General features: G+C 56.4%; 2 protein-coding genes across 2 annotated transcripts in view; both read right to left on the reverse strand.

Annotated features, from left to right (window-relative positions):
- The window catches only part of LOC130030117 (transcriptional repressor scratch 2), a 238,639-nt gene that overhangs the window by 214,082 nt on the left and 10,615 nt on the right, over window positions 1–13,942 (reverse strand). The gene's annotated exons all lie outside the window — the stretch shown is intronic.
- The window catches only part of LOC130030309 (angiopoietin-4), a 37,353-nt gene that overhangs the window by 12,645 nt on the left and 10,766 nt on the right, over window positions 1–13,942 (reverse strand). Inside the window, exons 2-4 of the mRNA XM_056121555.1 lie at window positions 7,755–7,910; window positions 6,251–6,372; window positions 2,187–2,419 (exon numbers count right to left, since the gene is read on the reverse strand). Coding sequence (XP_055977530.1) covers window positions 2,187–2,419; window positions 6,251–6,372; window positions 7,755–7,910 — 511 coding nt within the window. The remainder of the gene's footprint in view (window positions 1–2,186; window positions 2,420–6,250; window positions 6,373–7,754; window positions 7,911–13,942) is intronic.

Genomic DNA, 13,942 nt, shown 5'->3' on the forward strand with positions numbered 1-13,942 from the left:
TGTTACAGGATTGGCCATCGGAACCCAACCTCTGGGTAAGTGCTATCCTGTGATAGGCTAAAGTTCTAGACGGCACCAATGAGAAATAAGGATGCTGCCAAGGGGTGGGACTTCCCATTTGACCCTTAGTTCTGGCTTCGAATTCAAGAAGGAATTTGGATACGTGTTGGAAGATGGTTATTCCCAGGTCACCAACAAAGCAACTTAGATGCCAAATTCATGCTGGTGCACAAAGAGCCCAGGGCAGGATCGACATACCCACCTGAGAGCATTTCCTTGGTGAAATGCAGCCCAGCTAGGCATGGGGGAGAGACTGGCCTGAGGGCTAGCGGGTCAGCCCTCTGCAGCCAAGCAAGCACAGAGACAAGAGCTGGCCCTAGACTCTGCTGTTATTTTCCTTAGTTAACCTCGGAGGCCTGGAACCCCAACCTCTGCTCTCCACCAAGCCAAACGAAGCAGAAATACAGTGCAGGCTGCCTGCAAGGGTGCCAGCATGCCTGCTTCTAATGCTATCTCCATCCATTCTCTACTCCACATGTGGATTCCGCTTTTCCGACTAGAACACCATAATGCTTCTTCTCCCCATGGTGCAGAAGGAGCAAAAATTTGGGTCAAGGGTGCCTGTGGTGAAGTCCAGAACACAACCTCCCACCAAGCCTGCGAGCAGATATTTGGCTGCAGCTGGACCCTGGGACAGCAATGAGCCTGTGGGGAGGGCACCCGCCCCAGCCCCCTGCCTCGGCCAGAGCCACAAGACCCACACATGTGGGACTGATTTAGGCAGCCTCGCTGCCAGGGCTCTGCACAAGCCCATGATGGGTCCGGGGAGTCCCCCAGCTCATGGTTTGGAAGGCAGCCGTTCTTTCCCGCTCACGACTGGGGCTGTAAACTCCATCTAGCAGGGGCTGTAAACTCCATCTAGCAGAACCGACCCAACTTCGATGGATTTGTGATCTTCTGTCCCCATACTACTGGCAGCCACAGCTCCTGGAGCCCACACTTCTGCTGGCTTCCTGGTGCCTTCAAGGCTCTCAGACCCCCTTCCTCCACAGCCCTGCCACCCCATGGAGATCCAGCTGCTGTAGGAATCTCGTCTCCTGTCTTTCTCTCCCCAACCCATTCTCCTCTCCAGCCAAGCTTCCCGCTTCTCCCAAACCCTCCCATTGCTTCCTGCTGCCCTCCGGTGAGAGCACCTTCTCCGAGATCTTTCTGTCCTCTCTGGAGCTCGAAACTTCAGGAATACTGTAAGCAGAGCTGATGGCAGAGGCGGAGAGGCACTGCTCCCCTGGAGAACCACAGATAGCAGGTTGGGCATTTAGGTTTTGGTTTTTTTTTTTTTTTTTTTTGGATAGCTCCCAGCTGTGCTCAGGGCTTACTCCTGGCTCTGAGCTCTAGCAGGTCTCGGGGGAACCACTTGCTATGTCAGGAACTGAACCTGGGTCTGAACCTGCAGGCAAGGCGTGTGCCTTAACCCCAGTACTATCTCTCTGGCCTCGTGTTGGGCATTTTTGCAAGAGGCGGGACCATGGCCTTTCTGTTCCCTGCTCTGCCCCCACTCTCAGCTCTGGGGCTGTATGCAGTAGGTGGTCAATAAATGCTTGCTAACGAAGTGATTGAAACTGGAATGCCATGGTCACCCCAAGGGGCCTCCAGCAGATGCCAGGGCTGGGGAGCTGGATTAGAGATGCCTCCCTCCTCCCTCTGGTTGGAGGCATTCTTGGGGAGTATTGAGTCTCAGGGCTCCATTTCATAGCTACAGAGACAGGGTCAAGGAGTGGTGAGGCAAGTACAAGCCAGTGGGGATGGCGGGTGGAGTTGGCTAGGGTGTCTTGGTTATCATCACCACACCCAATAAACAGATGAGGAAAACTGAGGCCTATGTTCTCACCACACCCAACAAACAGATCAGGAAAACTGAGGCCAAGGGAGGCACAGGGGCATGGCCAAAGTCACTCATGGAATCAGGAAAGACAGTCTAGATTGGTCCCTCGAAGTATTTTCCTGGGGGCCCAACTTATTCCTAGTGTCAGTTATTTTTGTTTCACACTTGGGGAGCGTGGGACACGCGATCGCTCTCCCCCTGGGCGGTTTCCAGGCTCCCGAGTGCAGCCAGGGCAGGGTAAGAGCCCCCCTCGCCTCTCCCGCCCGCTCCCGCCCCGGGCGCACGCCGCCACGCGCTGGCTCACCCGGGCCCTGGGCCACGACGCGCACCAGCCGCTGCACGGACTCGAGCAGCTGGCGCTGCTGGCGCTGCAGGAGGCTGGAGTTGCTGCTGGCGGCGCGCAGGCTGCGCTCCAGGCCCGCGAGGGCGCCGCTCTGGCGGCCCAGCAGACGCCTCAGCCGCTCCTTCTCGCCGCGGAGGCTGCTCAGCTCGGCCTGCTGCTGCGTCTCCAGCGCCAGCACCCGCGTTTCCAGCGCGCTGCGGGGCGAGGAGCAAGGGGGTGAGGCGGCTGTGTCTCCCCCACCCCGGGCGTCCCCGCGTGCGCTGGACCCGGGGTGATGCAGCCTTAAGACCCGCGCTGAGGCTCAGAGAGGCCAAGCGCCCGGCCCTGGGGCGCACAGCAGGGAGGCAAGTGCCCACCCCTGCAATGAGGAAAGGCCTGAGGCTGGCCTTGGGGTGAGAGGGAATGGGGGTCAGTAGAGGAGAGAGGTGGGCGTGGGAGGGAAGCGCCAGCACCCTCCAGGCACCCATGGTCAAATCCTAAATATCCTGGGCTAACTAACCCCCAGGGAAAGGGAGCAAGAAACAGCTTTAAAAGTCAGGTTTGGCCAAATGGCTTCTCTTCGGGTGTCCCTGGAAATGTTCTGGAGGGGCAAAGAGGCTGGGGCCAGAGCCATAGCACAGAGGGTGGGGCACTGGCATCCCAGAGGGTCCCCTGAACACCTCCAGGAGTGATCTCTGAGGCAGGGCCAGGAGTAACCCAGAAGCACTGCCAGGTGTGGCCCTCAAACAAAACAAAAAAAAAAAAACCCTGAACTTTGGGGGCTGGAGCAATAGCACAGCAGGTAGGGTGTTTGCCTTGCACGCAGCCGACCTAGGTTCGATTCCCAGCATCCCATATGGTCCCCCGAGCACCGCCAGGAGTAATTCCTGAGTGCATGAACCAGGAGTAACTCCTGTGCATCGCCGGGTGTGACCCAAAAAGCAAAAAAACAAAAACAAAACAAAACAAAACAAAAAACAACCAAACTGGAGTGGCAAAGAGAGAGGAGGTAGAGTGGAGTAGTCCTGGGTGTCTGTGTGCTTCTCTGATTCCATCCGCAGGAGCACGAAGTGTGTGTGTGTGTGTGTGTGTGTGTGTGTGTGTGTGTGTGTGTCGGGGAGGAGGGGAGGTTAGCACAAAGCACCGGGGGCAGGGGGAAGGTTAGGGGATGAAGGTACAAAGGACAAAGGATAGGGTGAATTTACAGGAAAAGGCACTGGAGAGAAACTGGGGCGTGGTGGGGAAGGGGGAAGAAAATCCAGGAAGTGCCCAGTGGGTGCTTTTCCTTCCAGCAGCAGTGAGGGGTGTGATGGAGGGTGAAGACAGGAAGGAGGGTCTGGGGAGACAAACTTCCTCCTTCCTTCTGTACTGAGCACTCAGGTGTAATAAGCACAGAGAGACGTTCTCTCTCTCTCTCTCTCTCTCTCTCTCTCTCTCTCTCTCTCTCTCTCTCTCTCGCTTTTGGCCCATACCAGGCTGTGCTCAGGGCTTACTCCTGGCAGTGCTCGGTGGACCCTGTGTAGTGTCAGGACGGAAACTGGATCCACTTCTTGCCAAGACGAGCACCTTAACCCCTGCACCATCTCTCCATTCCATACAAAGATCTCACCAGCTCTTCCGCTTTGGGCACTTTGGGCCTCGACTTTGCTCGTTTGTGTGTGCAATGAACTATGGGAACGTTATTCATCAGATCTCAGTTTGGAGCAATAACACGCTGGCAAACACCTCAACAACACCTGCTGTCTAGGACCTGGGGAGATCAATGAGGGGAGAGTCGTGCAGCTGGGGTGATGCCGTCGGAGGAAAACCTGAGCAAGGGCCTTGTGCAATTATAGAGCCATCTCCAGGGCCACCGGGGAGGGGAAGGTGCAGAGGGGTCTTGTGCAGCATTTGGATTTTTTTTTTTTTTGCTTTCTTGGGTTACACCTGGCTCTGAGTTCAGGAATTACTCCGGAACTACTCCTGGAGGTGCTCAGGGGACCATATGGGATACCAGGGATCAAACCTGGGTCGGTCACGTGCAAGGCAAACGCCCTACCCGCTGTGCTATCGCTCTGGCCCAGCGTTTGGATTTTTAAAAAGACCATTCAGGGACACCACATGCAAGTTTGCTTGCATAGTTGTGAGCACAACTGGGAGAGCAGCTTGGGAAAATGGGGAGTTTTGTCTCCTACTTCCTTTCTGTGGCCCCAAACCCCACTGTGGCCTGATTCTATACAAGTGCCTGATACATGTTAAGTACTCATGGTCAAAGGGAAGGGACCGCTATGACCATGTTGGAGGGAAGTGGTCACTCTGGATGATGACTGGGTGCTGAATGCTGGGAAAGGGCTATGCATCATACCCTATTAGTGACACAGTGTAAACCACAGGACCTTAAGCGGGGGAGGGGTAGGAAAAATAAAAAAAAAATCCTGCCAGAGAGGCAGGCTGGGGGGTGGGAGGGAACCTGGGGACATTGGTGGAGGAAAGTGGACATGGTGAAGTGACTGGGACATTGTACACCTGAAAAGCCAATCATGAATAACTTTGTCATGTACGGGGATTCAGAAAAAAAATTAATAAAAATAACACAAAAAAAGAACTGAATGTGAATGAAGAATGAAGGGGCAGATGTGGGAGAAGGGAGCGGAGGTTGGTTCTCTTGGCTCAGGGGGGAGGTGGCGAAGCAGCAGGGGGAAGGGGGAGGTGTGACTGTACGGGCCCATTCTCCAGACTAACAAGACGAGTCCTGCCAGGGCAGAAGGAATTTCCCCTGAAGCCCAAATGATGCTGCAGAAAGAGAAAAAAACATGTGTGTACACCCCAACTTTTAAAATGCCGGCTGTCCCCTGGGCAGTCGGTGGTGTCGATTTCCTTCTTCTCTGGTTTCTAGGGGCTGCTGATGCTTTGTCCCCGGCCTGCCCTCCCCGCGGTGGAGAAGAGTGATAATGAGAAGAGGGCGAACTCGTTGGACGAGAGGGAGCTGGCCGGTCCTCCTGGCCTCCTCCTGACCCAGCTGGGAGCAACCATTACATTTGCCCAGATACCCCTGGTCTCACGGCTGCTTCCGGGTGGGTTTCGCCTCCCCCCCTCCCATGCCCCCCTCCACCCCCTCGTGCCTCGCCGCTTTCTCCCCACCTCAGCTCGAAACTGAGATGGAATCAGCCTCTGAGGCCTTATCTAATCCCCATGACTTTCTTCCTTTGTAATTTAAGGGGTGTTCCTGCGTGCATATTCGCTTACAGGACAGACTCTCAGCCAGGGCAGACTCCAGTGAGGGCCGGGCTGTGGTGGCCTCTGAGGATGGGGGTGTTCTGGAATTAGCTGGACCTGTTTGTGTTGTTTTGTATTTTTTTTGTCGTTGTTGTTTTGAGAGGAAGTTGGGCCATCACTTGGCGATGCTTGGGGCTACTCCCAGCTCTGTGCTCAGCAGTCTCTCCTGGCACTGCTTGCGGGGGAGGTCATGTGGTACCTGGGGACCATGTGGTGTTGGGATCAAACAGGGGAGTGAAGTGGCATGCAAGCCAAGCACCTGAGCGTCTGTGCTATCTCTCTGGCTTCCCTAGTGATGAATAGATAAATCCACTTTGGATCGACAGGGTCAATTGTACGGCATGTCAGTCGCAGCTCAAAATCATCTGTTGGCATTCAGACCGTCAGGGAGGATGAAAGAGGATGGAAGGGAAAAAGAAGGAAGACCAAGGTGTGCTGAGCCCCCGGGAAATGCCTGTCCCCTGTTCCCACCCAGCGAGGAGCGGCCAGGCCTTTTGCCTGCCTGGCCCCTAGCCTCAGCTGGACCTGCTGTCCCCCACTCTCAGCTTCCGGCTAACCCCCAACCCCAGGCGGACCCTACTCTCCCGCCTACTCTCAGCTTCCGGTGACGCCCACCCCAGATGGACCCTATTCTCCCGCTCACTCTCAGCTTCCGGCTGACTCTCACCCCCGCTTCCTCCCAGCCTCAGCTCGGCTGTCACTAGCCGTCCCTCCTTCCAGTTCTAATCCAGGCCCCTCGCTCTGGTCCAGTCCCTGCCCACGTCCTGGGCCCACATCCGACCAGTGCCCACCTGTTGCGGCCCTGCAGTTGGTGGAGCTCATGGCCCTGCAGCAGGAGCTGTTTCTCCAGCCTGTTGGTGGACACCGAGGTCTCCAGAAGCTGCATCTCCATCCTTGAGGTCTGGTTCAGGACCTGCCCCGGCAGCAAGAGGGGAGGGGTGGGTGGGTGTCAGTGAGCCCTGCGGGAGCCTGTCCGGCACTGACCCCTGACCATGGTGGAAACTCGCTGCCTCCTCCCAACTTAGCATTCACTGATCCTTGTGGCCAGTCCTATTCACTTATTCACTCATTTATGCATTCATTCATTCACAGGCTCTGAGCCTGAGACCTCCTTCCTGAATGTTCTCCTCCCCAGCCCGTCCCACGGCCATTCCTTTCCTCCTGCTCCTCTGGCCCCAGGGAGTCATCATCTCTGTCAGGGGCAGAAACCAGGTCGCCCCGTGCAGGGTGAAGCCTGACCACGGAGCTAACTCCAAGGGCTCCTGACCTCCACCATTCACCTAGCAGAAAGTTCTATCAACCTGCACATGTGTTCCTGACTCCTCCCCTCCACTCCCTCTGTCCCCTTCAGTCTCCCTCTTTCCCGGGGCTTGTCAGACTGGCCCGGCCCAGTCCACGCTGGGGCTCCTGATCATTCCCCCTGCAGCCCACTCTTTGTTCAGCCCTTTACAATGTGGCCCCTGGACTGGGGGCAGGGGGTCAAGTGGTCGAGCACACACATAGCCTGGGAGAGGGCCTGGGTTTGACCCCCAGCACCACACAACCCTCCTGAGCACCGTCTAGCGTGGCCCTGGTGACCCCTGAGCACCACCGGGCAGGAGCACTGAGCTGTGAGGCCTGCGCCTCTGCTGAGTATCCTTGGGAGTGGCCCCAAGCCTCCTCACACTGCTGTGGTCCCTCCAAATGCTGAACAGAATCTGCTCCCTCTGCCCCAGTGCGAGGGTCCACCATGGCCTGGCCCTGCTCCTGTGGACGCCTAGCCTGCCATCTGCCTTGGTGACTCTAGCCACGCAGGTGCCCTGATATTCCTGGAGCTTGCCAGCAGGGGTTGGCCTCTGGGCCTTTGCACATGCTGCTGTCCCCATCTGAGGACTCTTCCATCTGTGATCCACCCTTCCCAGTGGTGCCTTCCTGGCCTCACTGCCAAACACTGTGGCACATCCCTCCCACCAACCCCAGGCCCCACTGAGTGCTCTCCTGGTGGGCGCTTTTGCCTGGCAGCGCCCCAGCGCATGTAAACATGTTGTATCCTGCTCCCACCCCTTCCCTCCCCTCCCCTTCACTCCCCTTGCCCCTCCTCTCCCCTCTCTCCTCTTCCCTTTCCCTCCCTTTCCCTTCCCTTCCCTTCCCTTCCCTTCCCTTCCCTTCCCTCAACAATCCTCCCCTTCCCTCCCCCTCCCCTTCCTTCCCTCCCCTCCCCTCCCCTCCCCTCCCCTGGTTTGTGAGCCGATAGGTGCCCTTGGCCTCACACGTCCTCCATTCCCCCCTCCCCGACTCCCGGTCTCCCTCCTGCACCTGTGCCTCCACGTCGGTGAGCTTGCGGGTCTGGGCCGTGGTCTGGTTCAGGAGGCTGGTGCCCAGCTCTAGCATGGTGGCCGTCTGGTTCTGGACCATGTGCTGCTGGGCCTGCACCAGCTCCGACCTCAGGCTCATCTGGATGTACCTCTCCAGCTGCGGGGAGACCGTGGGCTGGGGTCACGGGGAGCGGCTGGGGGAATCTCCTGGTCTTTTTCTGGGTTTCTGCAGAAAGACTGGGCAGGTCTCCCTGAGAAGACAGGCCCTCCTTCCCACCACCTGGTCTCTGCCACAAGCTTTCTCTTCCCTCCAGTTCAAGAGAGCCCACACAGCCTATCCTGTTAAATCCAAGCCAAATCAGATTCCTCAACTACTCGCCGGCATTATATGTAGGGTCCCCGTCACACGCAGAAGAAATGCCAAAGTCTTTGTGAGTGGCTTCTTGCCCAACCCGGCTTTTCCTCTCCCCTCTGATTTCCTCCCTACTCTCTGTCCTTCCTTCCACTCCAGAGGCACTGACTCTCTTACATCCCTCTAATACAGCACGAGCCTGCCACAGGAACTTTGCATATGCTGAGCCTCTCCCTGGAACTCCTCCCCACCCCAAACCTTCTCATCTGTGGAGCATCTCAGGTCTTTTCCTACAACTTGGTACTCCCCCCCAACACTACATCACACACTTTTCTGTTCCTGGACCGTGTCACCCTGGACGTCGATTTCACGGAGGGACTTGGTCTGGCTCAGCGTTGTCCTCATGTCTAGCACAGTGCTTAGGGGAGAAGGTTAATGTGTGTGTTCAGTGCGTGAACGAAATGGCAAAGCAGCAAGGGTCAGCGCCAGGCCCACAAAATGTGGTGCCTGTTACCCAGCCCAAGTGGGGGCGTGGAGAGGCCCACAGGGAGCAGAGACACGTCCTTCTTTGTCCAGCGTGCAGGTCTATCCACCAAGCCCGCCATGCCATTTCCTGGAGCCCTGTTTGCCAGAGCGGGTGGGTCCAGCCTGTTTCTCAGGGCTCTCCCAGCATGGAGCCCACATGCTAACACTCACTCCTTGGCCAGGGTTGCTCTCCTTCCCAAGAGACCGAGAAGCTGGCCCGACATGGGACCAGGGTCGTCTCAAAGGTGAACGCTGTTCTCAGGGCACAGTGCCTGTGGGCAGAGAGCTTCCACCCTCTGGCACACACTGGCCTCTGTCCACCACCCCTCCCCACCCACCCCTCCCCACACCCTCCACTCAGCCTCCTTAGAGGTTCAGTAAGGCAGTGCCCAGGCTTCCTGGGAAAACCAGTGCTTCCAAGGGAGAGCTGTGACCTCGGCTGGGCTCCTCCTCCTTACTCTCTCCTCCCCCCCCTGCCCCTAGCACCCCCCAACCCCTCCACATACACCATGCTTCAGAGGAGCCCATTTTGTTGTAGTGCAGCATCCGTCCTGAAGGGAAAGCACTGAAGAGGGTTCACAGGTGGGGGTCCTTGGATCAGCATCTCTGAGAATTCCTTTTGTTTGTCTGTTTGGGGCCCACACCCAGCCATGCTCGGGGCTTACTCCTGGCTCTGTGCTCAGGGATCCCTCCTGGCAGGGCTCAGGGGACCTTCTGGGGTGTCAGGGACTGAATCCAGGTCAGCTGTGCGCAAGGCAAGCTCCTTAACTAACCGCGGTGCTATCTCTCTGGCCTGGGGACATGTCAGAGAGGAAAAGCATGAGTTCCCACGCCAGGGTTCCCCCACTCAGAAACTCGGGGGTATCGCCCAGCCCTTTGGGTGGGGCTGAAGCTGCCTCAAGTGTGAGAACGCTGGCACAGAGGTCACGGGGTGGAATTGGGGCGAGACAAGCCCACGTGGGGCTTCTCAAGGCGTCTCTGTGATCCTTCCCTACCTCCCCTGCAGATGCTGTTCCCTCCAATCATAAGCCCCCGCGTGGCACAAATGTGCCTTAAATTAAAGGAAAAGAGAACCCGGTAAGCTACCGAAAGTATCCTGCCGAAACGGCAGAGCCTGGCAAACTTCCCGTGTCGTACTCAATATGCCAAATCACGAATCACGAATCACGACCATCCTGTTATTCGTCGATTGCCTCGAGCAGGCAATATGCCAAATACCAGTAACAATGATGGGTCTCATTCTCCTAGCCCTGAAAGAGCATTGAATATGGCACTTTTTAAAAAATCTCAGGGCTAGGAAGAAGGAGACATTACTGGTGCCTGCTCAAGGCAATAGACGAAATTAAAGGAAATTAAAGAAAAATGAACCCCACAACCCTTCCCAGCTGCAGCTTTGATTTCTCCTCTCCTCTCATCAGAGCCTGGGCAAGCGCTAGGCCTGTTCTTACCTCCTTCTCCTCCCTCACCTTACGAAACAGCTTCATCCTGATATTTCACAATACCAACAACAGCGTAAGGAATGATCTGAGATCTGTGAGTTTGCCATAATCAAGGCAAGTAAATATGTTTGTCCCCCCCGCACCCCCACCCGCTTACCCCAGCTCTTTCGCTCCCCTTTTTGGACCTCCCTCTTAAACTCAAGCATCTCTCCTTCCTGCCCTTGGCAGTGACAGTCACTGCCTTTTTTTCCTGGAAGCACTTCCCGCCTGTCTCCTCTCCTCATTTCCATCCTGCTCACCTCCCTGTTCTCCTTCTTACTCCTCCTTGACCAGAGTCCTGCGTTTCTAGGGCCCTGGTCCACTCCTAAGCCCTTTTTCTGTATGTTCTCCCCCTAGGTCACTGTCACTAATACTGTCCTCCCGTTGTTCATTGATTTGCTCGAGCGAGCCCAGTAACGTCTCCATTGTGACAATTGTTACTGTGTTTGGGATATCGAATACATCACGGGGAGCTTGCCAGGCTCTGCCGTGCGGGCGAGATACTCTCGGTAGCTTGCCGGGCTCTCCAAGAGGGGCGGAGGAATCGAACTCGGGTTGGCCATGTTGGCCACATGCAAGGCAAATGCCCTACCCGCTGGGCTATAGTTCCCCCTAGGTCAAAGATCCTAAATGGGAAAGGGGCAGAGGAACATGGGGTCTGTGAAGACAATTCAGGTGATTTGATCATTACAGCTGTCATTTCCTTTGTGAGGGGCACAAGCCACACACCACAGTACTCGTAGTTATCCCTACAACTTCCATAACAATAGAAATGAGAATGTTTTCATATCCCAGCCCTGTTGGGACAGTCTCTTAAAATGCTAGTCTTACAGAGACTTGGGAAGTTATGGACATTCTCCAGCCCTTCCGGGTAACACTGCCGTGGTGGCATGAATGACACTTTTAGTATCTGGATTACAGCACCATTGAATGTTGGGGGCCGCACCTAGAAGTGCTCAGGGATTACTCCTGGCAGGCTCAGGGGACCAGATGTGATGCTGGGAGATGAACCTGGACGGAATGCATGCAAGGCGAGCTCCTTAAGCCATAGTATTATAGCTCAGGACCTACTGCTTCCCCTCACCACCATACTTAATAGTAGCATTCTGGGAGAGAGAGAGAGAGAGAGAGAGAGAGAGAGAGAGAGAGAGAGAGAGAGAGAGAGAGAGAGAGAGAACAGAGTTTAAGGCACACAATTTGCATGTGGCTGGCTCTGGTTCCATCCTGGCATCACATGGCCCCCAAGCACCCCCAGGTACAACACAAGAGTCCCCTGAGCGCTGCTGGGTTGACCCGGGTCGTCCCTGGCACTGTGGGCCCTACCAGCACCACAACCTCTGGCGCTTGATTGGAATGTCTGGTCTGGTAGATCTGGAATCACGGGGAGTGACTCAGTGACTCCCTGAGCATTTCTTGGGAACTCCCCCTGCACCTCCTAAGGATTCAGACTCCCAAGATCCTGAAAGGCTCCAGGCAGCGAACAAGTTCATTCCTGCAGCTAGACCTTGCCTGCTTCTCCCTGGTCTCTCATTATCAGAGACAAACTGAGGCCCAGGTGGCTACCTGGCAGGTCAGCTTCTGAGAGGGACTTCTCAGCTCCGCCAAGCTGGACTGGAGACTCAGCGTAGCTTGGGGACATCGCCAGGGAAGGAAGCTCCCTCTGCACCCACAATGGTTCCCCCACTTGCTCTGTAGCTGCAAGTGGTTGGGTGGAGGAAAGGCCACCCGCAGCTGGGGTCCATCACCCAATTGGCCACACCCGCCCACTAGCACCAACCCTGGGAGAGATAATCTGGGCCAGATGGACCCAGTTGGGTCAGGCTGGGGTTCTGGTGACTGAAGTCAGTCGGCCTGTGTGTTGGTGGGGGTTGGGTCTGGCCCAGGGGTCTGGCTCAGGGTTCAAGCACTAACCAGAAGGGCGGGAGGAGGGCCTCAGTGGGTGAATAAACACAGGCTGAAATCTGCCCTGTCCCACCGCAGAATTAGCCCTTCCTCATCTCTGCCAGCCTCATGCCAGCCAACTTGGGGCCAAGAAGAGGCCTGACCTCACTCTACCTCTTTGGCGCTGGTGCTGGCTTGGCAGAGGTCGATCTTCGGCCCTGGCCCGCGGCTGTACCCTGGGATGGGATCCTGCCTCTGCTCCTCTCTGCCTTAACGGCTACTTTTCTCTGAGCCTCATTTGCTCAGCTGGGATATGGGGACAGTAAACCCTGCCCCTTGCCCAGGAGAGAGCACTTGAAAAGGATGATGAGGAAAGGCAAGGGGCTGTGGCAGGCAGGCCCCGGGGGAGGAAGTGGGGTGAGACAGACAACAGGGATGTCCACGGAGAAGGGGTCTGGGCGGCTGGGAGCTCTGTCCCAGGGGCCTTTCCAGTCGCACACTCAGGGCTTCAGCTGGCAAACGGGCATGATGGTGGCCCGTCCCTCCAGCGGACTCTGAAAAGGAACAAATTGCCGAAACACACGACAACACAGGTGATTGCTGTTGTTTTTGTTGTTCTTGGGCTATGCCCCGTGGTGCTGCCCATCATTCTGGTTCTGAGTCAGAAGTGGCCGCTGGCAGTGCTCAGGGGACCAGATGTGGTGCCAGGAATTTGAATCAGAGCTGACGGGTAGAAGATAGGAGCCTTAATCTCTGCACCATCTCTCCTGCTTGGCCCCCAAGATGATTGTTGGGGGGCTGTCTGTGTCCACGGGTGCTGGGGAGGGCGTATGCTCCTGGCTCTGAAGCCGGAGAGCAGGCGTTGCTGCCAGAGATAGAACCCGGGAGTACTGCATGAAAGCGTGGAATCCCTTAAGTTATCTCTCCAACCCCGATACAGGTGACCTTATGGGTGTCCCCCTGCCCCAACCCCCCCGACTGGGCCATCAGCCTCAGTAAAGCAGGGGCACTGCCAGCCTTTCCCCTGGTGCTGCCTGAGTGTTTGTGGTGTGGAATGAGTGAATGCTTTGTATCCCCTGCACCTCCCACCCCCTTTTCTGCAGCATCAGCTTGGGACTAAGCCATGCCACGTGACCCTGGGCACAGCCACCGTGAAATAATAGCGAGAGAAGAAAAGAGAAAAAGATGTGCAGTGACCTCCCCGCAAAATAGATCTTTAGGGCAAGCTGTGGAGAGTGCGGAGACAAGACTCATCCATCGGCAGGGAAGGAAGTGGGTAGCAGGGCGCATGAGGAGGAGCAGAGGGAGGACCACCATGCGGGTGGGATATCTCTGCAGAGGCTGGGGAGGGTCCAGAAATAACCAGGGCCCTCAGGCCTGGTGCTCCTCATCTCTGCACTGGCCTTGTTCTTGGGACTGTGGAGGGAGCAGCGGCCAGGACGGGTCAGGGAATGGTGGTTAATCCGGCAGCTCTGAAGGTTCCTCGCAGTCCTGAAGGATACTCCCAGCTTAGTTCTGTCCTTTTTTTTTTTTCTTTCTTTCTTTCTTTCTTTCTTTCTTTCTTTCTTTCTTTCTTTCTTTCTTTCGTTCTTTCTTTCTGCTTTTTGGGTCACACCTGGCATTGCACAGGGGGTTACTCCTGGCTCATGCACTCAGGAATTATACCAGGCAGTGCTCGGGGGACCATATGGAATGCTGGGAATTGAACCCTGGTCGGCCGAGTGCATGGCCAATGCCCTACCCACTCGCTGTGCTATTGCTCCAGCCCCCCCTCCCCACTCCCCAGCTTAGTTCTTGGCTCTCTCCCTGCCCCCATTTTCAGATGAGGAAAAGCAGCGCTGAGAAGAACCCATTGGCCGAGTCCCTTGCCTGTGAGGGGTGTAGTCTGGTGGGAGCTCAGCTCTCCGGGTTCTAGGACCACCCCTGGCCCTGCCACACTCATCGCCCCTCCTG

The sequence above is a fragment of the Sorex fumeus genome, unplaced genomic scaffold (genome assembly GCF_029834395.1).
Source record: "Sorex fumeus unplaced genomic scaffold, SorFum_2.1 ptg000044l, whole genome shotgun sequence".
NCBI lineage: Eukaryota > Metazoa > Chordata > Mammalia > Eulipotyphla > Soricidae > Sorex > Sorex fumeus.